General features: G+C 50.3%; 20 protein-coding genes across 20 annotated transcripts; 11 read left to right on the top strand and 9 right to left on the bottom strand.

The window, feature by feature from the left end:
• Positions 1-41: 41 nt before the first annotated feature.
• NEDG_00723 (uncharacterized protein) lies at positions 42-1,817 on the top strand (the record flags this gene model as incomplete). The annotated part of the gene is made up of 1 exon (XM_067688141.1): positions 42-1,817. The coding sequence occupies one exon, from the start codon at positions 42-44 to the stop codon at positions 1,815-1,817; it is 1,776 nt and encodes a 591-aa protein (XP_067544238.1).
• A 171-nt stretch (positions 1,818-1,988) lies between these two features.
• NEDG_00722 (uncharacterized protein) lies at positions 1,989-2,603 on the bottom strand (the record flags this gene model as incomplete). The annotated part of the gene is made up of 1 exon (XM_067688140.1): positions 1,989-2,603. One exon carries the CDS (start codon positions 2,601-2,603, stop codon positions 1,989-1,991), a length of 615 nt encoding a protein of 204 aa, XP_067544237.1.
• A 22-nt stretch (positions 2,604-2,625) lies between these two features.
• Positions 2,626-4,008, top strand: NEDG_00721 (6-phosphogluconate dehydrogenase; the record flags this gene model as incomplete). Its single annotated transcript, XM_067688139.1, has 1 exon — positions 2,626-4,008. One exon carries the CDS (start codon positions 2,626-2,628, stop codon positions 4,006-4,008), a length of 1,383 nt encoding a protein of 460 aa, XP_067544236.1.
• A 151-nt stretch (positions 4,009-4,159) lies between these two features.
• On the bottom strand, positions 4,160-5,260 carry NEDG_00720 (casein kinase 1; the record flags this gene model as incomplete). The annotated part of the gene is made up of 1 exon (XM_067688138.1): positions 4,160-5,260. One exon carries the CDS (start codon positions 5,258-5,260, stop codon positions 4,160-4,162), a length of 1,101 nt encoding a protein of 366 aa, XP_067544235.1.
• Positions 5,261-5,347: 87 nt separating this feature from the next.
• On the bottom strand, positions 5,348-7,411 carry NEDG_00719 (dolichyl-phosphate-mannose-protein mannosyltransferase; the record flags this gene model as incomplete). The annotated part of the gene is made up of 1 exon (XM_067688137.1): positions 5,348-7,411. One exon carries the CDS (start codon positions 7,409-7,411, stop codon positions 5,348-5,350), a length of 2,064 nt encoding a protein of 687 aa, XP_067544234.1.
• A 145-nt stretch (positions 7,412-7,556) lies between these two features.
• NEDG_00718 (phosphatidylinositol glycan, class A) lies at positions 7,557-8,876 on the top strand (the record flags this gene model as incomplete). The annotated part of the gene is made up of 1 exon (XM_067688136.1): positions 7,557-8,876. One exon carries the CDS (start codon positions 7,557-7,559, stop codon positions 8,874-8,876), a length of 1,320 nt encoding a protein of 439 aa, XP_067544233.1.
• NEDG_00717 (uncharacterized protein) lies at positions 8,851-9,213 on the top strand (the record flags this gene model as incomplete). The annotated part of the gene is made up of 1 exon (XM_067688135.1): positions 8,851-9,213. One exon carries the CDS (start codon positions 8,851-8,853, stop codon positions 9,211-9,213), a length of 363 nt encoding a protein of 120 aa, XP_067544232.1.
• Positions 9,214-9,264: 51 nt separating this feature from the next.
• On the bottom strand, positions 9,265-10,119 carry NEDG_00716 (uncharacterized protein; the record flags this gene model as incomplete). Its single annotated transcript, XM_067688134.1, has 1 exon — positions 9,265-10,119. One exon carries the CDS (start codon positions 10,117-10,119, stop codon positions 9,265-9,267), a length of 855 nt encoding a protein of 284 aa, XP_067544231.1.
• A 20-nt stretch (positions 10,120-10,139) lies between these two features.
• Positions 10,140-10,895, top strand: NEDG_00715 (uncharacterized protein; the record flags this gene model as incomplete). Its single annotated transcript, XM_067688133.1, has 1 exon — positions 10,140-10,895. One exon carries the CDS (start codon positions 10,140-10,142, stop codon positions 10,893-10,895), a length of 756 nt encoding a protein of 251 aa, XP_067544230.1.
• A 126-nt stretch (positions 10,896-11,021) lies between these two features.
• Positions 11,022-12,434, top strand: NEDG_00714 (ATP-dependent RNA helicase; the record flags this gene model as incomplete). Its single annotated transcript, XM_067688132.1, has 1 exon — positions 11,022-12,434. One exon carries the CDS (start codon positions 11,022-11,024, stop codon positions 12,432-12,434), a length of 1,413 nt encoding a protein of 470 aa, XP_067544229.1.
• Positions 12,435-12,507: 73 nt separating this feature from the next.
• On the bottom strand, positions 12,508-14,205 carry NEDG_00713 (serine/threonine-protein phosphatase 2A regulatory subunit A; the record flags this gene model as incomplete). The annotated part of the gene is made up of 1 exon (XM_067688131.1): positions 12,508-14,205. The coding sequence occupies one exon, from the start codon at positions 14,203-14,205 to the stop codon at positions 12,508-12,510; it is 1,698 nt and encodes a 565-aa protein (XP_067544228.1).
• A 52-nt stretch (positions 14,206-14,257) lies between these two features.
• On the top strand, positions 14,258-15,238 carry NEDG_00712 (uncharacterized protein; the record flags this gene model as incomplete). Its single annotated transcript, XM_067688130.1, has 1 exon — positions 14,258-15,238. The coding sequence occupies one exon, from the start codon at positions 14,258-14,260 to the stop codon at positions 15,236-15,238; it is 981 nt and encodes a 326-aa protein (XP_067544227.1).
• Positions 15,239-15,306: 68 nt separating this feature from the next.
• On the bottom strand, positions 15,307-15,810 carry NEDG_00711 (uncharacterized protein; the record flags this gene model as incomplete). The annotated part of the gene is made up of 1 exon (XM_067688129.1): positions 15,307-15,810. The coding sequence occupies one exon, from the start codon at positions 15,808-15,810 to the stop codon at positions 15,307-15,309; it is 504 nt and encodes a 167-aa protein (XP_067544226.1).
• Positions 15,811-15,982: 172 nt separating this feature from the next.
• On the bottom strand, positions 15,983-16,660 carry NEDG_00710 (exosome complex component RRP45; the record flags this gene model as incomplete). The annotated part of the gene is made up of 1 exon (XM_067688128.1): positions 15,983-16,660. One exon carries the CDS (start codon positions 16,658-16,660, stop codon positions 15,983-15,985), a length of 678 nt encoding a protein of 225 aa, XP_067544225.1.
• A 13-nt stretch (positions 16,661-16,673) lies between these two features.
• Positions 16,674-17,702, top strand: NEDG_00709 (uncharacterized protein; the record flags this gene model as incomplete). Its single annotated transcript, XM_067688127.1, has 1 exon — positions 16,674-17,702. One exon carries the CDS (start codon positions 16,674-16,676, stop codon positions 17,700-17,702), a length of 1,029 nt encoding a protein of 342 aa, XP_067544224.1.
• A 12-nt stretch (positions 17,703-17,714) lies between these two features.
• On the top strand, positions 17,715-18,320 carry NEDG_00708 (uncharacterized protein; the record flags this gene model as incomplete). The annotated part of the gene is made up of 1 exon (XM_067688126.1): positions 17,715-18,320. One exon carries the CDS (start codon positions 17,715-17,717, stop codon positions 18,318-18,320), a length of 606 nt encoding a protein of 201 aa, XP_067544223.1.
• A 598-nt stretch (positions 18,321-18,918) lies between these two features.
• NEDG_00707 (uncharacterized protein) lies at positions 18,919-19,653 on the top strand (the record flags this gene model as incomplete). Its single annotated transcript, XM_067688125.1, has 1 exon — positions 18,919-19,653. One exon carries the CDS (start codon positions 18,919-18,921, stop codon positions 19,651-19,653), a length of 735 nt encoding a protein of 244 aa, XP_067544222.1.
• A 21-nt stretch (positions 19,654-19,674) lies between these two features.
• On the bottom strand, positions 19,675-20,700 carry NEDG_00706 (uncharacterized protein; the record flags this gene model as incomplete). Its single annotated transcript, XM_067688124.1, has 1 exon — positions 19,675-20,700. One exon carries the CDS (start codon positions 20,698-20,700, stop codon positions 19,675-19,677), a length of 1,026 nt encoding a protein of 341 aa, XP_067544221.1.
• A 106-nt stretch (positions 20,701-20,806) lies between these two features.
• NEDG_00705 (phospholipid-translocating ATPase) lies at positions 20,807-23,731 on the top strand (the record flags this gene model as incomplete). The annotated part of the gene is made up of 1 exon (XM_067688123.1): positions 20,807-23,731. The coding sequence occupies one exon, from the start codon at positions 20,807-20,809 to the stop codon at positions 23,729-23,731; it is 2,925 nt and encodes a 974-aa protein (XP_067544220.1).
• Positions 23,732-23,850: 119 nt separating this feature from the next.
• Positions 23,851-26,874, bottom strand: NEDG_00704 (uncharacterized protein; the record flags this gene model as incomplete). Its single annotated transcript, XM_067688122.1, has 1 exon — positions 23,851-26,874. The coding sequence occupies one exon, from the start codon at positions 26,872-26,874 to the stop codon at positions 23,851-23,853; it is 3,024 nt and encodes a 1,007-aa protein (XP_067544219.1).
• Between the last annotated feature and the right edge of the window lie 630 nt (positions 26,875-27,504).

The following is a 27,504-nucleotide window of genomic DNA, read 5'->3' as shown; positions in this document are numbered from 1 at the left end:
GTAATTAGCCTTTTAAATTAAAAGTTTTAAACTGCCCCAGAATGCCATCAAAGACTGTTTTCTATTTGGGAAAGGGCTGTGCAACGGTTAAAAAGTACCTTTTCTTCTGCTTGGCTGGGATGGTTGCAGTGCACTGCTCTGATGAGCTGTTTTTTCTTCCCCGCTCGACTGAGCACCTTTTATCCCCATACACGATCCAAACGATAAAGTTCTTTAAGATAAGCCAGTCTACCTACTACCCAAACATCATAGAAACCGTTAAAGCAGATGGAGAAATATGCATGGCCAAGAGACAGATTGATAAACTTCACATTGTCCTTCCCAAATACAGTCTGTGCACCGTACCTGAACATATGGTTAAGGGAGTTGATTTCAGGGTCCTTGTAATTGAAGGAGCGGGCCTGGAAAACCTTGTACCGCGCGATCTAGTGGTGCTAAACCAGATACTAATGGCCTTTGGAGAAATTCGTGCAGATAGGCTCAAACTAGAGAATCTATGTATCGACAGCACCGATACCACCAGTTTGGAAGGCCAGGCCGTCTCTAAACACCTTCCAGTCACAAATGGTGTCCCAGGGTACGTCCTTAACATCCAGAAGCTCACACTCATGGGCACTAATGAACCTGTCATTAGATGGTTTCAGGGCCACGTAAATTTGACACGGGCCTGGATATGCTTGAACCTAGACTGCTCCCCACTCCAATGCAATCTAGGGGTGCTGGATGGGTTCAGGGCGGCAGGGGTTTTGGAGCTAAGACTTAGCCACGTTGAGTCGCTATCAGCCCTGGACTGTGATCTGTTGCTGGCTGGTCCTTTACCAGATAAGCTAACCATTTCTCATGCTGGCAGGCTAGCCCCTAAATTTTCTGACCAGATCACTAACCGTATTGTCAGTAACCCATGGAAGGTTTTGGAAGTACCCATTGACCTTTGGGAAGGGTTAATGGCTCCAAGTGTGGCTCCAAGTATGGCTCCCAAGCACCTCAGTGCCGAAAGTCTAACAATCAAGGTGAACAGCAACCGCAGGTCTGCGACTGGACATGCTAGTTTGTTTAGGGCAATGGGAGATAACTTGGTCACTACTAAAACTCTTATAATTGCTATTACCCAGATTTTCATGATATTCCCCACCGACCTAATCTTTACCTTTGATTGGGTAGGTAAGCACTTTAGGGGTTTGGAAAAGGTTTTGGTTACTACTTTGGGCATTCCGATCAAAACCGCTGATTTTCTTGGCACCATTGAATTTGATATCAGAACCAACCCCGGCCTTAAAACCATTAGTGTAGGTGGTATGAGTTGCACCATCTACCAAGATGTGACCAAGACCGTTTTGTGCTTTTCTCTTGATGCCTGGGAGGTCTGCTCAAAAGGTACTCTACCCGAAGAGCTAGCCAAATCCCAAACCAGAGCTAACCTTGGACGGCTCTCCTCCAAAGAACAGGCACTGATCACGACCCAGCAGTGGATTGTTGCGGACAAGGACCAGATGTGCCCCATCTGCCTAAGCACCTTTGAAGACCTCAAAAACGCGTCCGCTGACATATGCATCCTAGACCACCCAGAGCACCGTGTTTGTAGCCACTGCCTAAGTAGCTTGGTTGCGGCGAATGGTGGTCGTAATCATATTGCCTGCCCAGGCTGCAGAGGGAAAATCAGCCTCCCACTAGTTGAAAACAAGATATACCAGAACAGCGAGGGCCACTTCGAGCTCTCAATAGGCGGCCCCAGTAGCACCACACGTGTTCTGTCCTTTCCAGCCAGTGATCTTGATGGCCTACTAGCTCACCCACACCCTCACCCTCACCAAGAATAAAATAACGGTTTTTGGGTTTTTTTCAGGGTCTTCGGTCTTCGGGTTTTCGGTCTTCGGGTTTTCGGGTTTTCGGGCTTTCGGGGTCTTAGTGTGCGGTAGGGCAGGGTAGGGGTGTGAGACAGAACACCTGGGGCAATGAGTTTATTACATGGGGGATGGTATGGCCCAAACCTACCCCGGCCCAGGCCCAGACCCAGAGTCCGTGTCTAGTGGATTGGGCGGTGAGCCAAGGTCGTTCAACGACTGCGCCAGGCTGCGAGAGAGCTCTTGCACCTCTGAGGCGCTAAACTCAATCGAGGAAAGGTTTTTCTGGACGGGCCTGATCGGGGGCGTAGAGATAACTTTGAGCCGGGGAAGTATGGCAGCTTCCTCGTCGCTGGCAAAGAGTTCTTCGTTTAGCGCGTTTGACTCTATGTACGCCCCAGTATCCTCGTGCTGCTCCAGCTCGTTCTGCTCTTGCTTCTCAAACCACTTGTCATCTACACTGTGGCAGAAAGAGTCTTGCGGGGGCAGAGCGGGCGCTTTCTTGGGGGGGTCTTTGAAGTAGTGGGAGAAGAAGGTTTTCCTTGGACCTGCTTCTACTATCTCTGGCTTTTTCTCTTTTTTTGTTTTCGAGGGGTCTTGTGGCTCTCCTGGGCGCCCAAACTCGGTAAGTAGCCGTTCTATCCGTCTTTTTTCTTTCTGGTACCCTTCCTGGGTGAAGTCTCTGATCTTTGGCGCATCGAAATCAAATCTTTCATCTCGAGCTGATTTTCTCTCCCTTGGGGGGGTGCCTCCTTCCTTCATTAATTAAAAATTCTTGTTTGCGATGGACATTGGGGTTATTGGCGTTGGGGTAATGGGAGAGAACCTGGTTATGAATATGCTGGACAAAGGACACTCTGTCGCTATTTACAACCGAACACATGAAAAAACAACCAAGCTAATTGGCCAGGTATCTTCTGAAAAACAAGACATGGCCCAGGGATGTGCCTCGCTGGAAGAGCTAGTAAAGGCACTTAGGCAGCCAAGAAAGATTCTGCTAATGGTAAAAGCGGGCAGGGTGGTCGATGCTTTTATCGAGAAGCTCAGGCCTCTTCTCTCAAAAGATGACCTTATCATTGATGGGGGCAACTCCCACTTTAATGACACCACCAGAAGATGCCAGGAGTCAGCAGGACACCACTACTTTATCGGGTGCGGCATTTCAGGCGGCGAGGAGGGGGCGAGGCACGGCCCCTCTCTTATGCCGGGAGGCGACGTCCTTGCCTGGGAAGGTGCTTTGCCTCTGTTTTCGAGCATCGCTGCGGTGTCAACGTCTAAGACTCCGTGCTGCGAGTGGATAGGCGGCGAGGGGAGTGGGCACCTGGTTAAAACGGTGCACAATGGGATAGAGTACGCTGAAATGCAAATACTTGCTGATATGTACCAGGTCCTTCGAGGCACCCGAGATCCAGCGAGCATTGAGCAGATGCTCAGCGGCTGGAGGGACAAAGGCACGTCAGGGTTTCTTTTGGAGGCGCTCCAGACCGTTTTTAAGAAGGCGCACAACGGGCAGCCAATCATTGACCAAATAGTCGACGAAGCCCAGCAGAAAGGCACTGGGGCGTGGACGGCCGAGGAGGGCTTGCGGGCCGGCGTGCCCATTCCAACCATCTCAGAGGCGGTCACATCGAGGGTTATTTCGAGCATGAAGCAGGTAAGGACATCTCTTGGGTCTCTTCCTTCGGGGGCCGAGGCTTCTTCTGAAGGATTCACCGAGGGAGAGCTTATGAAGGCGTTTATGCTGTGCAGGGCGATATCCTACACCCAGGGGCTCAACCTTATCAAGAAGGTTTCTAGCACGAACGGGTGGGGGATAGATCTTTCGGTGCTGTGCCGGGTGTGGAGCAATGGGTGCATCATTCGGAGCGAGTTTCTTGACGTTCTTTCTCGGATGACTGCCTCTGAGGTGCTTGAGTCCTCAGTTGACTTTGTTCTTATTGCCACGGATGGGATAGCACCGCTAAGGAAGGTTGTTTCCCATGCCATCTCCACGGGCGTAGCTGTTCCGTGCCTCTCAACCTCGCTCAGCTACTACGACGCGCTTAGGACGGAGGAAGGACCAGGCAACCTTATCCAAGCCCTTCGAGACTTCTTTGGGGCCCACACGCTCCTCCTTAAGGGAGAAACAGAGCCTGTGCACATAGACTGGTCGATGGCTGTCCAATAAATGGTAGGCTATGTGTTCGGGCTAGTGGCGGATCGGGCAGGGTCCTGAGCGTCCGAGCAGATGCTTTTTCATTTTGCTGCTAGTTTTAGGGACTGGGCCAAGGCTGAGACAGGGACTGGGCCAAGACAGGGACAGGGACTGTGTAGTATGTTTATTTGCATTGTGTAAAGCACCTTCCCAAAAAGCGCTTTATCCTGGCAAGAAGACCTTTCTTCTTGGCGTGGTCTCCATCAAGACTGTCATTAACCATATCTTCAGTGGCCCCTTTAAAAACGTACTCCCACTCAAAGACTCCATCGTCTGAAAGGCTGTTACTGGCCAGCGCCCTGTCAAACAAGTCTTTGAGGTACTGATAGTTCGGGGTCGTGTCAAAACTCAGTGCTCGGACGTACTGGAAGTACTCCTCCATTTGCTCCGAGCCTGGGAGGTCTTTCACCAGCTTCTCCACCCTGATGCTTCTCTTCTGCTCTCCTATCAACCGGCACTTTTCACGGGGCGTCTCTTTTATTCCCTGCCACGGGAGCTTGCCTTTGGCAAGATAGATCATGATGTAGCCAATTGACTCAAGATCGTCCCTCCGACTTAGCTCCAGGCCCTTGTGTGCGTTGACCGAGGCATACCTGGGCGTGCCCGTGAGCCTTCTTCCGCTGCTTGACGGGACGTGCTGTCCCTGCCGGACGAACTCTTTGGCCATCCCCAGGTCGATCAGAAAAAGCTTTTTGGGGTCCCGGCCCACCAGGAAGTTGTCTGGCTTTAGGTCTCGATGAACCTTGCCTATGCTGTGAATCTTCTCAATCAGGTCAATCATCCTTTTAACGACTATAAATATGGTTTTTGTACAAAATCTTCGGTTGCGGAGTGCTAGCATGTCCTCCAAGCTCATTCCAAGATGTTCCATCACCAAGTAGGTGTGTCCGCCACACTCGCCAAAATACTCCACTCTTGGAAAGCCTGGCACCCCCTTCAGCTCCATGTAGGTGGCATACTCGTTCTCTAGCTGGGAGTATCGAGAATCTGGGTTTATTTCTACCTTGATAGCCACTTTCTTGATGCTTTTGCTTGCATGGCCTTCAAAAACCATTCCAAAGCTTCCCTGGCCTATCTTTTCGGTCAGAACATAGTCTCCAATGGTATCTCCTGGCTGCAAAAGAGATACTTCCCCCCTAGACTTTACCTTGGCGCTTGAAACTGTGCTTTTCTCTACTCTGTTCTCTGGCATCCATCCCAATCGAAGGTCCTGTCCCTCCTTCATAAAAGCTAAAAATGAAAATTGAACTCTAATTTATGGCTCTGATTAATTGGTCCATCACTCCAAGCACGGCCACCGCTGTACAGCGCCCTAGTGCCCTGAAAAAACGTTCCAGTGACTGAGCACCCCATAGCTCCAGTGCTGGGATAGCTCTCCTGCATAGCCGTAGGTGAATCCCGAGAACAAAAAGAAGGAGGCTACTGCAAGAACCACAAAGACGCTTGTTAGCAGCCTTCTTCCCTCCAGGACCAGGCCCAGACCAATCACCCCGAAAAGCAGCGAGGAAAGATAGTGGTGGAGATAGAGAATCCGTGAAAGAAGGAAAAACGGGAGGTAGTGAATGAGCCAGCCGCCTGCCACAATGTACAGCTGTCCGCCGCGCTGGGAGATGTACGCGTTCTTCGACGGCTCGGGCCTAAACAGAGACAGAGCAAAGAAGACGAAGGGCACAGCGATTATGTTGGCCGTGGCAAGGTACCACGTCAGTGGATTGCCCACCATGGCAAAGCGTGGAGACGTTCCGTCCCAGGTGTTGAACTTTAGCCACTTTTTGGGAAAGAGCCACTCGCTTGGCGTAGTGCCAAACGTATCGCTCCCGTCATCTACCAGCGAGTTGTTGGCCGCGTTCATTGCCTTGTTCAGCTCTACCGTGTGGAAGAGAAAGTCTTTTAGAGAGAGCGTTCTTGAAGGGGCGACTGCCGAGGTCGCTGGCCCACTGTCCCCGTCTTCGTTCAGCTCAATGTTCCAGAGAGAAGAAGACGTTTTTTTCTGGGAGCAGAAGATCTCTCCCTGCGTGTGCCCCCACTTAGGAAGCTTTTTTCCGCTGTAGGAGACGTAGCAGTTGTAGTTCTTGTGCTTGATGTAAAACTGCGTCTGCACCGGGTGTATTTCGGTGCCGGCGTATGCCTCCAGCGTAAAAACAGCATTTGAAGTGATCGTGTCGTCCATTTCCTCCTTTGTCTGTCCCAGAACGAGTCTTTCGCGGGAGAGTGGCGAGTGCCTGTCCTCAACGGTGAGATAGGCGGTGGTTTCTGGGTGGTAGAAGACAAGCTCTTCATTCGGGAGGACGCTTTCGGGGTCCGTTCCAACTTTAAGAACCTTCCAGTGGTTGTTGCTGTCTTTGTGGGGGTAGGTTGTGACCTGCTGCCCCCCCTCGGGGTACCTGTCCCGGTGCGAGTGCAGCAGCCCCGTCCCTGCGCTTTCGTTCCTGAGCGTAACTTTGTTGCCGTACCTCAGGTCTTCAGCGTTTCTGAGCGTCTCGTTGTTTTTTAGCCGGGCTTGGAACTGGCTGCTCATTTCTCCGTCCCCAGGCCCTGCTGTGTCAAGAATCTGAAAGTGTACCTGAAAAGTAATCAGATAGACTACCACCGGAAGAAAAATCAGGGTCACTGCAAGCCGGAAAAAAAGGTAGATAGCTTCTTTTCTCCGCGCGCGCACTTCCTGGAGGAGAGCGAAGGCAGCAAACAGTCCCGTGTGCGCCACCACCATAAGCCCAATCCACTTGACACTCGCGGCCAGCCCTATACTGACCCCCAGCCCAAACAGGTCGCCTGAAAACCGGCCCATCCGCCGATTGTCCATGACAATCCGCGACAGAAACAGCTCTGCCGTCATGATGAACAGCAAAAGAAACGGGTCAAGGAGTATTAGCCGGGATATAGCCACCAGTGCGTTGTCAAAGACAAGAACAATGCTTATGGCAGCAGCTGTGAAGTGCGTGTACTCCAGGGCCCCCATGGTAAAGTACGCTGCCACCGGAACACAAGAGCCAAACAAAGCGTGGAACACTCGCATGCCCCCGTAGTCCACCTCGCTTGGGTACGCCTCGCCACTGGCAAACTCAAAGGTTTTTGGAATGGTGTAAATGTATGCGCTCAGGGCCGTGAGAAGCTTGCCGAGTGGAGGGTGCACGTCAAAAAAGAACTCTCTGCTGAGGTAGTGGGTGGCAAACTTTCCAAAGTGCGCCTCGTCCCAGAGGACAAAGTTTCCCCTCTCAATCCGGTAGAGCCGAACCATTAAAGAAAGCATCCAAATGATAAGGGCTGTGGTTGGGCGTGTGCGGGACTCGGGCCTTTTCTTCTTGGCGGTGTCTTTCGGGGAAGGTTTGATGCGGGTGGTTTCAATGGCTCCTGCTTTCACTCTTTCTATTTCCATCGACAACAAACAGAGTCTCTTTGTTTATGACGGCAAAACTCCCTGGTGATTCTTGCTTTTCCTAGCACCGTCTCCTTCTGCCTGCTACTTCTTTTATGGGTAGATTAAAAGCACTCTATTTTAAAAGCAATCAAATAAGGTTCGCATGTATAAATACGGAGGCACAAGTGCAAATCTGCAGGTGCCAAAGGTAGGAGCGATGTACAAAATAGCTATGGTCAGTGACTTCTTCCACCCGCGCCTGGGCGGGGTTGAGAACCACATCCTCAACGTTAGCAGGGAGCTGCGCCGCCTGGGGCATACGGTCATAGTGATTACCCACGCCAACACCGGGGTGAGTGGCATTCACTACGTTGACGGCTTCAAAACCTACTACCTTGAGCTGCTCTCTATTTTTGGGGGGGCAGTCTTTCCCACCTTTGTCTGCACCAGCTTCTACATCGCCGAGATTCTCCTCAGCGAGCAGGTGGACATTGTCCATGGCCACCAGTGCACCCCCCTGGGAATGGAAAGCGTCTTCCACGCCAAGATGCTTGGTCTGTCAACATGCTTCACCAACCACTCTCTGGTTAAGGTGAACACGCTGGGCGGCGTGTTAACCTCGAGTGCGCTGCAGCTTAGCATGGCAGACACCGACCAGATCATTTGCGTCTCCCTCGCCAGCAGGAACAACACGGCAGATAGATTAGAGATTCCCCCGGAAAGAATCAAGGTCATTCCCAACGCCGTCACTGACGACTTCTTTCCAACCACCGTGCGAGACACCCGAACAGAAATAGTTATTTCAGTGGTTACCAGGCTTACCTACCGAAAGGGCGCCTCTCTCCTTGCCGAAGTTCTTCCAGAGATCTGTGCCCTAGGCAAGCAGATTCGGGTGGTCATTGCCGGGGACGGCGACAAAAGAGAGCTGCTTGAGCAAACAGTTGAGCTGCACAACCTCAAGGGCCAGGTTGACATCATTGGAGGGGTCGATCCCTCCCGGGTCAAAGACGTTCTCAACAACTCAGACCTTTTTCTGAACACCTCGCTCACCGACGCCTTCTGCATCACTCTCATTGAAGCAGCTGCCTGTGGGCTGTACGTGGTAAGCACCAACGTTGACGGCATTGGAGAGGTCCTTCCAAAAGAAATGGTGACGCTCACGTCAACCACGCCTGAAAGCATTCTTAGAGGCATTGAAGAAGCCCTGCCAAAGATTCCCAAGTACAACAAAGCACTCTCCCACCAAAGAGTCAAGCTGCTCTACCAGTGGCCCAAAATTGCCAAAGAAACAGAGCGGATCTACAGATCAATTGTAAAACCTTTCAAGATCCCTTCCCCGTCCAAGCTAGGCCTATCTGTCAAACAGATGCTTTGCCAGAGAAAAGACCGCATCTCCATGCCCTTTGCAGCAGTGCTTCTGGTCAACTACTTAGTTCTTTTATTTCTGCTAGCTAAGCATGCGAATAGAAGTAGCACCCCATAGCTCCAAATGCTACCACCTGGTCTTGACTCGCACATACACCAAGCCTCTCCCCCACCTCCCACCATCCACTCTCCACCGCCTCTTCAAAGGGTACAGGTATGTTCTCTTGCATACCTCGCAAACCCCAAACACCCCGAGTACCCCGAGTACCCCGAAAACCCCGAACATTCCAAACACTAGCCCAGAACGTACCGGTACAGTTACGTTTACCGGTAAGGGTACGCATTCAGAAATAGAAGAATGGGTTGCAGGGTTAGAGAAGCTCTTTGCCAGGATAAAGGACAGGCAGAAGATTGAAAAGATGCTTGTTGACTGGCACGAGCACACAGCTCCCTAGTTTGCTTGCAAACCTCAAAGCCCTGAAAACCACCGCAAACCACTGTACGGACTACAGGAACTTAGCCAGCACGCGGACATTATCACTGATAACACTGTCCACCCCAAGCATCAGCTGCTTAGACACTGTTTCCAACCGGTTGTTCAGGTCGCCATACGTTATCAGGTACAGTCCTTCTTTTTTGGCATGGAGAACAAGCTCAGAAGCCTTGAGCACCTCAGCATCCTCAGTAACCAGCCCAAGCATGGAGGCAGAGGAGGCATAGGCGATCTCCTCCCGGGTAAAGGTTTCGGTTATGTAGAGAACGTTCGGGGTATACGCTCGCATTTCGCTACAGATCTGCTTGCTAAACGAGCTGTAGATAATGGGGGCCTGGCTGGCCCCTTCCCCGCTCTCCGGACTAGCCCAAAGCTTACTCCTTGGTGCTGCAGAGACAACGTCCACCACCCTTCTACAGTACTCCTGTGGTGGTATGTTGCTATTCTCATACTTTATCTCTACGTTAATACCAATGGAGGTATTTTGCAACAGGTCAGAGAACAGCTCTACTCCCTGGGCCAAAAGTACCTCGGTGGGTGTATCTTCCACCCTTGCGTCCCTAAAGACAGTGTTGTGCATCACCACCACGTCATTCTCACAGGTCAGCTGAACATCTATTTCCACCATTGCCACGCCTATTTCTTCACAGGCAATGATGGAGGCGGTGGTGTTTTCGTTATCTCCCTTAGTCAGGCCCCTATGCCCCATAAGCCCGGGCATTCTAAAGGGAGGGAGTACCTGGCCATTGACGGCAACAGGTCCTTTTTTTTCATTAACAAAAACGATGCAATTTGGCCCATCAGCCTCAACCACGTACTCCTCCCCCGCCACAGCCAGAATGCTTTTATTCCCTAAATTAATCCTCATATTAAAATATTTTAGAAAGGATGGACCAAATAGCCAGAAATATTGGGCAAGAAGTAGAGCTAATCTCAAAAACAGAGGTCAGATACGTGGGAACAATCAATACATACAACACAGAAACATGCGCAGTCACCCTGGGCAAGGTCCTTTCTTTTGGAACGGAGACAAGGCAGTCGCCAATCAGAGTCAAGGGGAGTACCCAAGTCTATGAGTACATCATTTTCAAGATCTGCAATGTAGATAGGATCAAAATGGACAAGGTCTGGTACAAAATAAACAGCAAACTCGTGCCTAGCACCATCCACGCCACCCCCGAACACAAAAGCACCGAAAGCACCGACACGCCTGACACTCCCACAGCCCCAGGCACGGTCCCCAACACAGCCCCAAAGCCCAAAAGATGGCACCAAAGCTTTACCCCCACCATTACCGCAATTGCCCCGAACACCCACACCCACACCCACACCCACACCCACACCCACACCCACACCCCGAACACCCCAGACGCCTACTCGCTCAAAGAAGGACACCAAGACCTTGAGACGGTAGAGGCCGTAGAAAGACTGATAGAAGAAAGCGCCCAGCTCCTGAGAAAGCTTAAAGTGACCCAAACAAGAGTGCGAGGACCAAGAGACTCCTCCGTTTCCAAGAAGCCTATTCCAGACGAAGACTACGACTTTAACAAACACAATGAAGCTCTTAAGGGAAAGCGAAAGGAAAAGAAGCATCCTCTCACCTGCTACAACCACACTACATCGTTCTACGACTCTCTGTCGTAGAAAACCAGCCATCCTCAGCCAAATTAGAACCCTGTTCTACTCCTAGTCACTGAAATATTAACGTAATAAATGTAGCATATCACAGCCTCAAGTATTTAAAAATAAAAATTTTACCCATGTAACTTTATGACAGAAAGGCAAAGAGAAAGAGTAGAATTAGAAGAAAAAGGCACCCACATGCCTAAAGAAAAGACCCAGGTAGAAAACGAAGGGCATGCAACCAAAGAGGGCGCAGAAAAGGACCAAATCCAAGAAGAGGACGAAGGATACGCCAGTGGCGAAGAAATTGACGACATTCTTAACGGCGATGCAAAAGCGACCACCCACTCGCAAATGCTTGCAGGCGTCAGGGTCTACGACGAGAAAGGCGAAGAAACCGTTCTTGCAGAAGCCTTTGACGCAATGGGCCTAAGAGTCGACATTCTTAAGGGCATCTACGGAATGGGATACGAGAAGCCCTCCCCCATCCAGATGACAGCCATCCTCCCACTAGTTAACGGAAGAGACCTAAGAGCCCAGGCCCAGAGTGGAACCGGAAAAACCGCCGCCTTTGGAATAGCCTCGCTGCAGCGCGTGGACCCAAAGCTCAGGGAGATCCAGGTAATTATTATGGAAACAACCAGAGAGCTGGCCATTCAGACAACCACAGTCCTCAAAAGACTTGCCAGTGCGACTTCCATAAAGATAGAGGCAGTCTACGGAGGAGTAAAGCTTAGTGACACCATAAGCACAATAAACAGCCGCCCCCACATTCTGGTTGGTACACCAGGAAGGCTGCTGCACCTGATAGACGTATGCAAAACCTCGCTAAAAGACGTTAAACTCTTCATTCTTGACGAAGCAGATGAAATGCTTAAAAAAGGCTTCCTGGAGTCAATAAACATGATCTACAACAAGATCCCCGGGAAGAACATCCAGGTAGGCCTCTTCTCAGCAACCTGGGGCAAAGAAGAACAGGAAGTAACCAAAGAAATCCTCAACCAGCCGGTCATTATCTCGCTGAAAGAAGAAGACCAAACCTTGAAGGGAATTAAGCAGTACTACGTCTACGTTGGAGAACAGCGAGGGGCGTCGGTGGACATGGTTAAGTTTGAGGTTCTTTGCGACCTTTACAACAAAAGCTCCATCTCCCAGTCAGTCATTTTCTGTAACAAGATTGAGAGAGCTGCTAACATTGCCAACAACCTCAAAGAAAAGGGCTTCAACTGCATGCTTTTCCACAGTGACCTGACCCAGGAGGCCAGGAATGACGTTATGAAAGAGTTTATGGAGGGCAGGTGCCGAACCCTAGTGTCATCGGGGCTTCTGGCCAGAGGAGTGGATGTACAGACGCTGAGCGTTGTCATAAACTTTGACGTGCCTCTTGAGAGAGAGATAGACAGCTACATCCACCGAATTGGAAGAGCTGGTCGGTTTGGTCGAAAGGGAACAGCCATTAACTTTGTTTCGGCAGAGGACATAGACATGATCAAGAAGTATGAAGAGCACTACAACACAACCATTGCCCCCCTGCCTAATGAACTTGGTGATATTGAATAAATAGCCGGTTTTATTTCTACTACAACCTGGGCCTGCCCCTAACAGGACTAAGCCTAACAGGACCTGCCCTGCCCTACCCTGGCCCCATGCGAGAGGCTCTAACCACCCCGGGGTGGTCATCTTCATGAAGGATCTGCAAAATTTGGTCTTTTTCTTCAAGAATGCCCCCGGTGACAGCGACAGCTACAGCCTGCCTCACCTGCGGAACTGGGTCCCTGGCCAGGCCGGCCAGGGCGCCTGCAAGAACCTTCTGGAGCTCGGTGGGCCAGAGGGTTTTAAGGATCTCAGCGGCGGCGGTCACATAGGAGATCCTATGCGCATAGTGCCGGCTGCTTTTCAGGTCTTCCAGGTGCGGGAGGGCCTCTGAAACCAGCCACTCGGCGCCAAAGGAGGTGCCTATTTCAGCAACTATGACAGCCACCTCTTTTCTTACTGCCCAAACGGGGTCGGTGAACATTTTAAAAACGGCCGCTCGGAGGTGGAGGTTGAAGTAGGTTTTTTCTATCTGCCGGCTCAGGGAGGCTATGCTTCTCAGAACAGCTATTCTGGTGCGCCAGCTGGTGCTTTCTAGGTCGTTAATTACGGGTGCAAGGGCTTCCGTGATAGCCGAGGACCCAAGCTTATCGTACAAGGACCTTAGTTTTGAGATGGTTTCCATCTTGGTGGCTGTGTTGTCATCGGTGAGGAGCCGTCTGATGATTGGGAAGATAAATAGTTCAGAATCTTCTTTGGAGATAAACTCAGCTAGCGCCGAAAGGGTTTCAGGAACGATTTTACGGACTCTGGGGGATTTGTCCGTTGAGGCCTTATCTACAAAGTAGAGAATTCTTTCTTTGGTTTCAGGGACCGCTGCTAGCACCTGGTGCATGGTTTTAGCCGCGTGTTCTCTAACCATTTCTTCTTTATCGGTGACCAGAGACTCTATCAGCTGAAGAATGGCTGTGCCTTCCTCAGGGGCGTATCTGTACACGTAGACCGCGGTGTCTTTAATGATTTCAGTGGCTTTGCTTCTTATTTGCCAACTGTGATCAGTTGATGCCTCTTTGAAAATTTTGATATGGAAGAGGGCACTGACCCTGTTTGCGGGCAGCAAAGAGAGCGGGTAGACAAAAAAGCTCCTCACACTGTCCTCGGGGTCACCAAGCACTTTTTCAACTAGTTTGAGCAGCTCAGGCTCTTGATAAAAGCACGCAAGCACCTCTACCTCGGAAAGAGCTTTTTTTCGGACTATCAGCGAGGCATCTTCAATCAGGGCCTTAAAAAGTCCTTCAAGGGCGTGCTTATCTTTTTCTACCTCGAGGATAAACTTTTTAACCAGGACCACGGCTGAGAGACGGTGCATGATAAACCGGCTCTCACCAAGCATTCTAATGAACGCCTCAACTTTGGAGAGCTCGTTTTCAAGCCTTTGCTTCTTGCCCCCGATAAAGACGGCCTCTGAAATAAGCGCCTCAGCCGCTTTGCTGCGAATGGCTTCGTCTCGGGTGAGGAAGATTTCCTGGTAGATTTCAAGGACAGGATCGACCTCTTCAATCAGCTCTTTGACAATTTTGTCCATTTGTGCAATGACCGAGTCTTTGGCTTCTTCGTTAGTGTCTAGGATCGTCTTTAAAAAGGGTATCAGGTACTCTTTGGTGTACACCTGGCCTATTTCCTTGGATATTTGGTACAAATTTTGCAGGCTCTCTTCTCGTGCCTTGGAGTTGGTTGATTGCATTCGCTCTATCTCCTTTTCTATCTCTTCGTACGATATGGTGGAGGCCTCTGACATTTCCACCGCTAAAATAAAAATGAAAATATACGAATAAATTAAGACGGTAAGCATGGTCCCAGAAACAGAAAAAAAAACGCTCTTAGTAGAAACCCTGTGCGAAAAAGAAGGAGAGGGGTGGTTTATGTGCTCCAACGAGCACTACCTTGCCGTTGGTGTAGACACGTCCCTTCTCATCTACCACATAGACACCCTGGAGCTTCTCAGGACCATAAGCACGGACCACCCATCAGAAACACGCATCAGAAGGGGAGAGTTTAGGCCAGGCTTCCCCACAGTCATTGGCATTGGGTACTTCAACGGTCTCTGTGACATCATTGACGTGGACAAAGAAAAGCTCATTCAAAGACTTGAGGGGGCCGAAAGTGAAATCAAGTCGGTTAGTTTCAGTCCCTCAGGCGAAAGACTCTCCTTCAGCACGCGAGATGGAAGCGTCTGGATCTGGAAGGAGACGGAAGGAGAGTGGGAGATAGAAGAAATCATCGAGTATAGCGAAAATGACGTTAAAACAGCGATTTGGTCAGAAGATACCTTAGTTACCATGGGGTACTCCAATGAAACGGTTATCTACCAACGCTGGGAGGATGAAATGTGTGAAGTAAAGTGGGAAATAGATGCCATCCTCAAAACCACCTGCACCCACTGGGATGGCGCCTTTATCCACGACGGACCAAGTACCTACCTTGGCACCGTAACCCAGGACGGCTCCCTAGCAATCTACCACAAAGAAAGCACCTGGAAAGAACAGCTGACCCAGTCCATCTCTTTCTACCCAGTCATTGCCATCTGTCAGGTATCTCTGCCCCACAGCCAAGACGTCTTTGGGATGATTACCAACCGAAACACCCTCTCACTCTACAGCACCAGCGGAAGCCTCTTCTTTAAGCAAATCGTTGCCTCACCCGAAGAAGAGCCCATTGACCTTCTCTTCTCCAAAAAAGCCTCCTCTCTTTTTATTCTCTTCTTTAGTTACGTACAGAGAAAAAGAAGTGTAAGGGTTAAGGTTGTTCGGGGACTGGGTCAGTGGGTGTAGGTCAGTGGCAGTGCGTAACAGTGGGCGGGGGTATGCCGCAAATAAAGAGAGTTTATTTGGTGAGTACATTACTTCTTGTAGGACCTCTTGCTCTGAGAGTAGGGATAAGCAGGTGACACAATAACGCCATGTTCAAATACTCCATCCTGTTTCATCTTCTCAATTTCTCCAAGGGCTACATTGCGCTCTGCCTCATCTGCAAACTCTAAGAAGGCGTACTTCTTCTGTTTGTCCGTTACAGCTGAAACAAACATACTCTTTGGTGCCAGCTGGCTGGCGCGCAAAGAGTCTTTCAAGTTGTCCTCGGAAAACTCTTCTGAAAGGTTGCCGAGGTAAACCTTGGTCTTAAAGTTTGGGGACTGGGTCGAGGCACCGCGCGACTCTCTCGACTGGGCAAAGTCTTTGTCAAGAGGAACGTCGTTGAGTGTGATGGTTTCAGAGACAGCCTTCTCAGCAGCTGAGCTCTCTGCATACTCAACGATAACGTAACTGCTCTCAGACTCTCTTTTTGTGTGTTTGTGTATTTTTACAGCAATTATAAAGTTAGATATCATACTCGAGACTTTCATCATGTTCAGAAACACGAACCAATAGACTAATCACATAACTTACATTTCTCCGGTGTTTCTTAGAGCACCAACAACCTCAAGGAGGGTGGCATTCTTTGGAACGTTCTTGATAATTACTCTGACGCCTTTGTTTACCGCGTTTGTCATGCAAGGGCTAAAAATAAAAATGAAATATTCATTCCTGTTCAGAGAGGTGGCCAATTACCCGGTCTATCTCCTGGCAAAGGGTGTCCACCCCAGCACTTCCAACAAAGCTGCAAAAAACAATGTCTTTGTGGTTGTTCAGGGTCAGGGTCAGGTTTCCTTCTCCTTCCTCCCGCTCTTTTTCTGTGGGACTGTACACCCACCCGTTCTCAACCAGTGAAGCAGTTAGTGTTCGTGGAACAAACCTTGGCGCTGGAATGGGCCTAAGAAGGGTTTTCGGTGTTTTCGGTGTTTGCGGGGCCTCTGAAAGAGCTTTGAGGGCGGCGTAGATGCCTTGGGTGGCCAGTTCTATTAGGCCGCCCTGGTCCATTGCGACCAGTAGATCGATACGAACCTCCCAAACTGCTTTTTTGGGGATGATGGAAAGCTCATTGCGCAGGAGAATCTCTGGGTCTTTGAAAATGGCTTCTGCCTCTGCTTGCAGCTCCTTGTTGTTGGAGTGGACCGTTAAGGATCCTTGCTGCGACTTACCACCCGCTGGTTTTTTTACCTCGGCAGCTGTGTAGATGACTAAGGTGCTAGCATAGATCTTTTGGCCGTTAATTGTCATGTACTTTCGGGCAAGGATGGAGTTTGGGTGGTGGAGAAGCTCTGTGCCTCCTTCGTCATTTGCCGACCTTCCATCGGTGCGCCCCCTCTTATACTCCATTAAATTATTTTTTATGGAGTGCCGAAGAATTAGTACCGCAGTTATCTCGGTTAGTTTTAGCAAGCACGAGGAGAGTATCAAAAGAAACCAGTACACAACGCTCATTACGTGCAAGTACCCTTCCAAGGAAAGCACTCTTGGTAGAACCTTCAGATACATCTACAAAAGCAATGCTTACTATGGCGTCGTTAACGATGAAGGTAGAGTAGCTTGGTTTGGTGTTTCAGGAAGCGCTTCCTTTCTTAAAGAGTACCCCGTTCGTGTTACCCCAACAAGAACCAACCTCTTCTCATTTATACACCACCCCGAAAACCCCGAAAACCCCGCAAACCCCGAGGATACCACGGGCGAAAACCCCGGGGGGGAGAGTCTGAGCGTTCAGGCTAGTTCTTGGATTGTGTTTTCAGACGACCAGGTGTTTATCGACTGCTCGAGTGGGATCTTCGTGTACGGGAGGGACGGGTCAGTGTGTGATAGTATTGACAATGGAATAGATAGGGTAAAAAACATGTACATCTCTTACTGCAACACGTACCTGATCGTTAACTATGAGAGGGGAACGCTTCTGGTGTATAACATCCGCACCAAGAGCGTGCACTTCCAGAAGAAGGGCCTGCCTGGGAGCATGAGAGTGTTTGGGGACGTTTTTAGCTACTCCGTCTTTCTCAGGTACCGGAAGAGCGTGCTGGCCTTTGGCCGGGTCAGGGATGGAGAAGTACTTTTAGAGCTGACCTTCCCCGAAGACATTACAGCGGCCTCGATTGATATCCTCCAAAAGAAGATAGTTGTTGGTGGAAGCTCTGGGAAGATCTACCTCAGCAGGATAGATGGAGAGGCAGCCGCGTTCACAGAGTCTAAGATTGCCAACGCTGCCATTGAAGAGCTAGCCCACTCAGTCTGTGGGTCGATTCTTTACGTTCTGTCCCTGGGCACCCTTTCAATTGTTACGCTGAGGGATGGAAAAGTAGCTAGAACCGTTCCAACTGAAGGAAAAAGCTTTACCATGGCCCAGGTTACTAGCAGTAATTTACATTTGAAATAAAAACTTAAATTAATGGAGGGAGAGGTAGTACAACTAAAGCTTCTGATAATTGGCAAGAGCGGGGTGGGAAAGACGTCGATACTCCAGCGGTTCATAGACAAAACGTTCCAAACGGGATTCACCAGCACCATAGGCGTAGACTTTAGGTCTAAAAAGATAGAGGTGGACAAACAAGAGGTTGAGTTGCAGATATGGGACACTGCAGGACAAGAGCGTTTTGGCTCAATTACCAAGAGCTACTATCGCGGGTCGGACGGCATCTTCCTTACATTCGATCTTTCCTCAGAAGACTCGTTCAGTGACACCGAGAGATGGGTGGCAGCCATTCAGAGCCGGGTGGAGAAGAGCGTGCCTCTGTTTTTGCTAGCCAACAAAAAAGATTTGGTAGATCCAGAGTCTTTAGATACCCTTGCAACACTCCAGGCACTTAAAAACCTTTCAACCGAGCTATCTGTCCCGTGGTACATTACCAGTGCCCAGAGCGGGGAGAACATCGAGGAAATATTTATCAGCATGGCCCGCGCGATCCTCCAGAAGCGATCGCCCAAGCCCAAGCCAGAACAGAAGAGGTACAAAATATCAAGAACAGCCATCAAAAGGCTTTTCAGTTGTTGGTAAGCTCTTGCACGTGGAACTCTATCACGTGGAACTATCACATGGAACTATCACATGGAACTCTTGCACGTAAAAGAGAACCCAGTTATCAGACATTTGCATCTGTTTATATAGCTGTGAACCTTATTTAATTAAATGGGTACGGGTCTATGTGTTGTGTGCTGGTGTACGGTGGTGCTGTGTACCGTACCGTGACAAGTTCTACAACCGTCACTTTTTGTTAATCTTTTTTATTTATAGTTTTATTTTCGTGGTAGTTGGTAAAACAAATTCTTCACAAGTATAGATGAACAACTTATTTGTTTATTACGTTCCAGTGAAGTACAGCCAATTTCTACTCTGGGTGAAGATATAGATTATTTTACGTCTTCAATAGAGTTAGATACATTCTTTAAACTATAATATCCTAGTGGTCCGGTGCCCTACCTAACGCACAACCCCGTAACCCGAACGAACCCGAACCCCGTAACCCGAACGACCCCGAACGGTCTTAGATCAGATACTTAGACTGCCTAACCCAAACACTAACCCAAAAGGAGTAAATGTGGAGTGCAATATAGCAACAAAGGCAGCTACATATACCACAGCCTGCCACCTGGACATGGCCATAAACATAGAGGAGTCATTACTAAAGGAGAACGCAGAGACTAACCTATCTATTAAACACGAGCTAGCAACCACTCTTAGAAGCAGCAGTGGGGATGCTTCCGTAATCATTGACAATAAGATTGACTTTCAGGAAAGCAACTGCAACCTTCTTTCTCTAGCTCCTAGCACAACAAGACAGACACAGACCAAGACTGTCTACCTATTCGCTAAAAGAGCTGAAAGCAAAGAGTTTAACTTTATTATTAAGACGTACCCAGTGATTGAGTACAAGCTAAGCATTAAAGTGGTGCTAACAAATGAGATAGAGAGGTGCACACACATGATTCTAAGTGATAGCAGGTGCTTAGAGTACATAGAAGGTATTGTCCGCGGAAAGTGTGTCGTTGGTTTTAGCTGGTACATTGAGCTGCTGGACAACGACGTTCTAAGCCTGGAGACCATAACGCTTCTCCACCTTCTTAACCGAGAAGCTTCCGATGCAACGGAGCTAGCCTGTCTCTACGGCAGCGAAGGAAAGTACTTTAGCTCAGTTAATGTCGTTGGGTACTTCTTTTCCGAGGAGATAGAGCGACTAATCCATGAGAACGGAGGAACTATCAACGCCCGCAACGACAGAAGCAGTCTTTTGCTTGAAAGCGATGAAGACTTCTTTCAGATGGTTGCTGAAGGCTCCAAGAGCAAGTGGTACAGTGCTCTGTTCCCAGACAGAGATAAAAGGTTCTGCTAGCTGCCACGGCCCAGGGCAGGCCTACTCCTTTAAGGTAATGATGTGAATGAAAGACTTTTCTCTGAGGAAGAGGCATCCTTCGGTGTAGATAGCTTGGTCGATTTTCTTGAAAGGAATTTCTTCATAGATAGTTTTTTTTGCGTAGATAAGCTTAACCCGATATGGAGAAACCTTGATCGTTACTAAATCTAGATGAATTGTTACTTCTTTCCTAATTAGGAAATTTTGTCGCTCTGAAAAAGAAGAGTCCTCTTTAAGAATGGAAGAAAGAATCTGGGTGCTGTTGATGCCCAAAGGTATCTCCCTCAACGACTCGTCAAAAACACCCATGTCCCCGAACGAGTAGACAAAGCAAATGTACCCGTTGCAGAAAAAAGCCCTGGTTGCTGATGAAGCCTTAGAAAAAATAACGAACTCTTCAAAAACTTTTTCAATCTCTTTGATATGCTTGCTATAAAGCAGAAGTAGTGTGGTGGTAAGTACATCAGCCACGGAGGATGTAAAGGACTTGCTCCTGAAAAGAAACAAGAACAGGGAGTTGGAAGACTCCCACCGCTTGTCCAGCAAACACTCCTTCCCAATGCCGTAAATCTTTAAACTTCCTTTTTCGGACAGCGTGATCAAATAGGACCTGCAAACGTTAAAATAAACAATAACCTCTTTCAGGTACACCCGAAATGCCAGGCCCCTTTCCGTTGGATAAAAACCCTCCGCCCCCGAAGTAATTACAGGCTGGCTGTGGATGTACGCACTCCTAACCCCTTCCCAGCGCCCACTCCCTCGCCGCAGAAGAAACACCTCTGAAAAGATTCTTTCCTCCACTTGCTCCGCCGTGGGCTGCGTTCCCCGCGCCAGAGCCACCTCTCTCAGACCCCTCCTAAAATCCTCCTCCAGGCTTTTCAGGATCTCCTCCCTCTGGGTGTACTCTGACAGGTCCTCAAGGTGGTGCCTGGGCGAGGAAAGGGGTGTAAACTGTCCAAGGCTTTCATGGTGTCTCTCTTTGGGGGCCACCTCCTCGTGCCTTGCACTCTCCTCCGGTGTATCCATCCAGAAGAGACGGCCCCTCTATTAATACTGCGTGTTTGGGCAGCTATTGGTTCAATGCTTAACGAGAGGGCCTGTTTATTTGATGTTTATTTTAAAAAGGAAGGGGATGAAGGCTGGACTGTGCAAGAAGAACGACACCCCGCCTGAGGGAGAAAGGTACTTCAGCGTCAACAGCACCGTAGAAAGAACGCCTAACAACCTTAAAAATCGCAACAAAAAGTATCGAAAGAACATTATCTGTAACCAGAAGTACTCGCTTGTTTCATTCCTTCCCCTGGTCTTTGCCCAGCAGCTCAAACACTTTCTGAACATTTTCTTCCTCGGCGTTATTTTCTCGCAGATGCACCCCCTGGTGCGCGTTTCCCACCTGCTTACCTCGTTTTTTCCCTGGCTCCTGGTTCAGGTCCTTGTTTACATAAAAGAGGGGTACGATGACATAAAAAGGTACCAAAGAGACCAGGAGGCGAATGGAAGGCTGTGTACAAGGTACACCACCGAGGGAACGGTAAGCGTGCCTGCGTCTGAGTTGGCAGTTGGCGACCTAATTGTTGTGGGGAAGGACGAGCGCGTACCTGCTGACGCGATGCTTCTGTGCACCGAGGACGCAACAGGCTCTCTGTTCGTGCGCACCGACCAGCTAGACGGTGAAACTGACTGGAAGATAAAAATGGCCCTGCCAATCATGAACCGGCTGTCGTCGTTTGCCTGCATTGCTGGGAGGCGCTTTGAGGTCATGGCTGAGCCCCCAAGCAAGGACATTTACTCGTTCAGCGGGAGGCTGACCATGGAGGACATTCAGTGCAAGGTCTATGAGGACAACATGGTCTGGATGAACATGGTCATTGCCCGGGGCACCGGTCTTTGTGTGGTGGTCTACACGGGGAGGGACACGCGGGCTGTTATGAACACCACCCAGGCGCGGAACAAGTCTGGGCTCATGGACAAAGAGCTGAACTACTACACCAAAATCCTGTGCTCGGTGTCTTTTCTGGTTGCTTTGCTTTTTACCGTTTTGCGGGGGACGTATACGTGGTGGTACATTACCTTACTCCGTTTTTTGATCATTTTTTCATCGGCGATTCCCATCAGTTTGCGGGTGAACATAGACTGGGCCCGGGTGGTTTATGCGCGCGGCATGGAGAAGGACAAGGACATTTCAGTGAAAGTCCGGAACAGTAGCATTCCTGAGGAGCTAGGTCGTATTTCTTATCTTTTAACGGATAAAACAGGTACGTTGACAAAAAACGAGATGGAGATAAAAAAAATGCATACGGGAGACATCTGCTACACCCCAGACTTTGTCCAGGATATCTTCCACCTGGTAGCCTACCCAAAGTCACCTGCTGACCACGCAGCCCGAACCCTGCTCCTCTCAATGACCGTTTGCAACAACGTTATCCCGTTTTTAGAGGATAAAGAGCTGGGATACATTGCATCAAGTCCTGACGAGATGGCTATGGTGCGGTGGGCCGACAAGGTTGGCATGACCCTCTGGGGCCGAGGCCCGGGGTGGGTAGAGGTAAAAAACGGTCTTGGAGAGATAGAGAGATACGAGATTTTACACCACATCAGGTTTTCCAGTGAGACCAAGCGAATGGGCGTAGTCATCCGGGGCAGCGACGGGTGCTACCTCTACATAAAAGGGGCAGACTCAATTATGCGAGCGCTCATCAAGGGGAGGGACTGGGTCGAGGAAGAGGCCGAGGCCATGGCCAAAGAAGGCCTTAGAACCATGGTCTTTGGCCGGAGGGAGCTTGCGCCCGAAGAGGTCGAGGAGCTGCAGGCCCTCGGAACCGTCAGAGAAGAGGGCCTGGAGCCTTTAGGGGTTTCCGGGGTTGAGGACAAGCTCCAGGACGGCGTCCGCCTGGCCCTGGAAACCCTTAGACATGCAGGCATTAAGATATGGATGCTTACGGGGGACAAGGTAGAAACAGCTACCTGCGTTGCTCTTTCCTCCCGGCTCTTCACCAAGTGCAGCGCCATTATAACCGTTACAGGCGTAAAAACTCGGCAGAACGCAGAAAACGTCCTCAAACGCCTGGAAAGAGGCACGGGGTGCCTGGTCATTGACGGGGAGAGTCTGCGGATTCTTATGGACATTTACAGAACCGAGTTTATCACAGCAGCCTGCAAACTAACGGCTGTTGCCTGCTGCCGGTGCTCGCCCACCCAGAAGGCTGAAATAGCCAAGGCCATCCACGCCATCACGCAAAAAAGGGTCTGCTGCATAGGAGACGGTGGAAACGACGTTAGCATGATTCAGCAGGCTAACGTTGGCATTGGGATTGTTGGAAAGGAGGGGAGGCAGGCTGCTCTTGCTGCCGATTTTAGCATTAACGAGTTTAAGGCAGTAGTTGACCTGATTCTCTGGCACGGTAGAAATGCGTACAAGAACACTGCTAAGTTGGCGCAGTTTATTATCCACCGAGGCCTGACACTTGGGGTGGCCCAGGGGGTGTTTTCTTCTCTTTTCAACTTTTGCCCAATTTCTATCTACCAGGGAAAGATTTCCATTGGGTACGTAACCTTTTACACCTTTTTACCGGTGTTTAGTATTGTGCTGTCTAAGGACACAACCAAGAAGATTGCTAGAAAGTTCCCTGAGCTGTACATCGACATTGCCAACGGCAGCGTTCTCAACACGGGGACGTTCAGCACCTGGATGTTTTTTGCCTGTTTTCAGGGCATAGTGATTATGGTTCTGACCCTCTTTTTCTTTGAGAAGATGCTTATCCAGATAGTAAGCATTACTTTTTCTTGCTTGGTGCTGAACGAGCTACTGATGATCTTCCTCTGTGTGAGCAAGGTCCACAAGACCATGATTGTCGGACAGTCCATCTCTGTGCTGATGTACCTGCTTAGTTTCCGGGTCCTTTCAGATGAGCTGCAACTGCCAAGCGATAAAGCTCGTTTTTTAACGCAGATAGTCTTTGTGAACATCATTGCTATTATACCAGCAGTCATTCAGTGGGTCTGGAAGCTTTGGATGAGTCCTCCAAGTTACATGAAGATCCAAGCTACCTACAGCTGAGCCCCCGAACTTTCGAATTTTCGAACTTTCGAACTCCCGAAAACCCGAAAACCCGAACTCCCGAAAAAAACCCCGAAAACCCGAAAACCCGAAAAAAACCCCGAACACCTGAAAAAAGCCTAAAGATAGTACTGTCTGATGTACTGCGACTCATTAGGAGAGGCATAAATAACTACCTTTGACTTTGTGAGCGTTTGTAGAAGGGTGCGTGGATACAGAACCCCGTGTTTGGAAAACCCTGCAAAAATGTACGTCCCAACAGCCCGGTCCCTCAGCGCCCCAAGGACCCGTATGCCACGGACCTCGGAGACGCAAATGCTCCACGGAAGGATCGTTTGGGCGGCCAGGGTAGTGATGCCGTTGGAGGAGGTGGGCTGGGAGGGATTGGGCTCAAACGAAAGACCTTCGCCAAGGGAAAGGGTCCTTATCTTCGTTTCAAGAACGGCCTGGTCCTCCACGTATGGGACAACCACAGCCACCCTCTCACGGGAGGCGCTCCAAACCCGCTTGATTTCCTCGTAGACGGAAAGATGGGTGTAGGCTCGCTGCTCCTCCTTGGCAATGCTTGGGAGCGGGACCACAGCTACCTGGTCGGGACACTTAAACTCTATCGCTTTAACGACTGGCGGCGCCTGGGCCGACTCAACGATGTATCCAGCTATTTGCTGGGTGTATTCATCCACCAGCCAGAGCTCATCCTCTGCAAACCTTCTAACGGGAAGTATTTCCACCCGCCCGCTAAAAACCATGCTCTTATCAATGGCTGTAACTGAAACGGCTACTTTAGAAGCTGTTGGGAGGTAGTACTCCTTGGTGCTGAAAATCCGCGAAATGTCAACGACAGCGCCCCTGGACCTGAGGTAGACCGTTCCCGTGAAGAAGCCTGAAAAAAGCAGGGCATTGGGCTTGTTCGAGAGGGCAACGTCCATCATAAGCAGTCCGTACCTCTGGGTGGTCCTGGCAAGCTGCTTTTTGACAAAAGAGGCTCTGTAGGCCAGGGGGTACCTCTGCTTGTACTCAAAGTATTCGGACAGTCCCTGGAGGAGCCTGCTGGCATTGTCCACGATGTACCTCTGGTCAATGGAGAGGGAGTGCCCCCGAGCGGTTTTTCCTTGAATGTGCTTATCAAGAAGTATTTTTATCTTGACCTCTCTATCTATCTCTGTATCGGTGTTTTTCAGGCCCAGGCCAGCCCTGTCCTCTGCACGGATGGCGAGGCTGGCAAACTCCTCTGCATCGGCTAGGAAGCTAAGCACCCGGTCGTTCTCTTCCAGGAGCAGAGCGTTCCAGGCAAGCAAGGTTTTTTCCGTTAAAAAGTAATGGGAGATAACTCGGCCCAAATCGGTAGTTCTTATCTCCGGGGTGATCAGATCAAGGGCCTGGAGCCGCGAAAACGTTAGGTGGATGTAGTCGTTAACTGCAAACTCTTTCTCCTGGTAGATTGTTCCGTACCGCTCCGGGGCCTTTCCCATGCGCTGCCACAGAAAGGTCGACTTGACCCAGGCAATGCCCTCGTGGTAGCTCCGGATGTTTTTCAGGTATATCTCGGCACAGACCCGTTCTGGAAGGGTTTTGAGCAGAGAGCTCTCAATCGGGTCCTCGGCCCGAAGCATTCTAACGTACTTTTGCAGGGACTTATGGCTGGTGATTAGTATCCCCTGCGCCTCGGTGTCGTACTGCGGCCGCCCGGCCCTCCCAAACATTTGCTGCACGTCAAGGGGGCTGACGTCCTCGTGCCTGCCCGTTTCCGGGGAGTAGTACTGCGTCCCAAAGATAATGACGGCGCGTGCAGGGAGGTTGACCCCCCAGGCCAGCGTGGAGGTGCTGACCAGGACCCTTAGCCGCCTGTCCCTGAACGCCCTTTCTCCCAGGTCCCTGACTCCCCGGGGCAGCCCGGCGTGGTGGATAAAGACGCCTCGGGCGTATATGTCCCTCAGGGCCTCGGGAAGCTCGGGGCCTGGGAGGCTTTCAGGTGCCAGGTCGGGAACAAAGCTCTCTGAGAGGTAGCTGGCCAGCGCCAGGGTGTCGCCTCTTGTGTGGACAAAGATAATTGCCTGGTGCCCAGCCTCCATCAGGGCATCTATCTTCATTTGCAGCACCCAAAGCATCTTTTCCTTGGTATCTGCTCTTTTTAGGCCTTCTTTAGCTGCAATGTCAACGGCTTTTCTGGTGCCAATGACTGAGCAGGTCAGCGGGACGGGGCGGTACTCCCGGGAGAAGAGGTGCAGGTGCGCTGGCGGAACCTGCAAAAAGTCAGCTACGTCCCTGGCGTTCGGCAGGGTTGCTGATATCCCAAGCATTCTAGTTCTTCTCTGCAGAGAGGCCGTTGTGACCTTAAGCCGTGCAACCAGGCCTTCAATGACCGGGCCTCGGCTGTCGTTGAGAATGTGGACCTCATCAAGAATGACGAGGCCGACCTGCTGGAGCAAAGCGGAGGAGATCTTCCTCGTGGAAATGTCAAACTTCTCTGGCGTGCACACCAGCACGGCCGTCTCCCGCACCTCCTCCCGCGTAAGCTCCGTGTCCCCCGTATGCTCTCGCACCAGCACAGGCAGCTTCTTCACGAGCTTCTGGGTCACTTCTCCAGCCAGCGCCTTCATCGGCGCAATGTAAACGATCTTGGTCCCCGGCGAGGTTTCCAAGTGCCTGACCATCGCCAGCAAGGCCACGTCCGTTTTTCCCGCCCCCGTTGGCGCCGAGACAAGCACATTTTCCGAACTTTCGTAAATGCTCTTAAATACCAGCGACTGAACCTTATTAAAGTAGCTGTACTCTTTAAAAACGCCTCTAAACGCCTCAGAGACTGCCGTGGTTGGCACCAAAACAACTTCTTTGTCACAAGCAGCGCCTTCAAGAACGTACTCGTCGTAAAGCTCGGTTGAGTACCGCAGCAGCTTTGGGGCAAGTATTTGGTCAATGCTCGCTTCTATGCTGATAAGACAGGGCTTGGTACTTGGGGGTTTGCAGGCACTCTGGGCACTCTGGGCAAGGATAGCGATCACGTCGTCAACCCCGTCCTCTCCAAAGAGGTCAAAAAGCTCCTCCTCTGGGTTTGTCGACTTCAACGCTGTTTTGATCATTGTTTTGGACTCTTCATTGGTTACATCCAGCTTTTTCGATAGCCGTGCTGAGATGTCTTCCATTGCCCAATAAAAAAAATCAAGCCATAAGTGATCCTGCCCCCCCATTGGCCTCCCCGCCCAATCAAAAGTCTAAATTTCCCATATATACCACCGCAGAAAAGAAAGCACCATGAAATTCACCAAGCAGTTTTTAGTTCTCTCATTCACTCTTCTCGCCCTGACCTCCCTAGCCGCCTGCGCCGCCTCAAAGAAGCCAAAGGCCGGCCTCAAGCCTGCAGGCTCCCCTGCTGAGACAGCGCTTCAAACAGCCAACCCCAAGGCCCCCACCGCCAAAGGAGAAAAGAAGGCGGGAGAGTGTGCCTGTGGAGACCCCAGCTGCAAGGATCCTAACTGCAAGGAAGGTGCTGGCAAAGGTGCCCACTGTGAAGATCCTAACTGTGACTGTAAAAAGTAACCAAGTCAGCATTTTCTTTATCAAGCACCTGTCCGGGTTATGTCCTGGGTATGTCCTGGGTATGTCCGGGTTATGTTCTGGGTTATGTTCTGGGTTATGTTCTGGGTTATGTTCTGGGTTATGTCCGGGTTATGTCCGGGTTATGTCCGGGTCTACCCCTAGGGACTGTCTATAAATAAAGATCCTTAGATTTGGCTATCTGGTGCGGTAGTGTGCGGTAGTGTGCGGTAGTGTGC

The sequence above is a fragment of the Nematocida displodere genome (assembly GCF_001642395.1).
Source record: "Nematocida displodere strain JUm2807 chromosome Unknown 2, whole genome shotgun sequence".
NCBI classification, from domain to species: domain Eukaryota; kingdom Fungi; phylum Microsporidia; genus Nematocida; species Nematocida displodere.
This window is presented reverse-complemented; position numbering and strand designations above follow the sequence as displayed.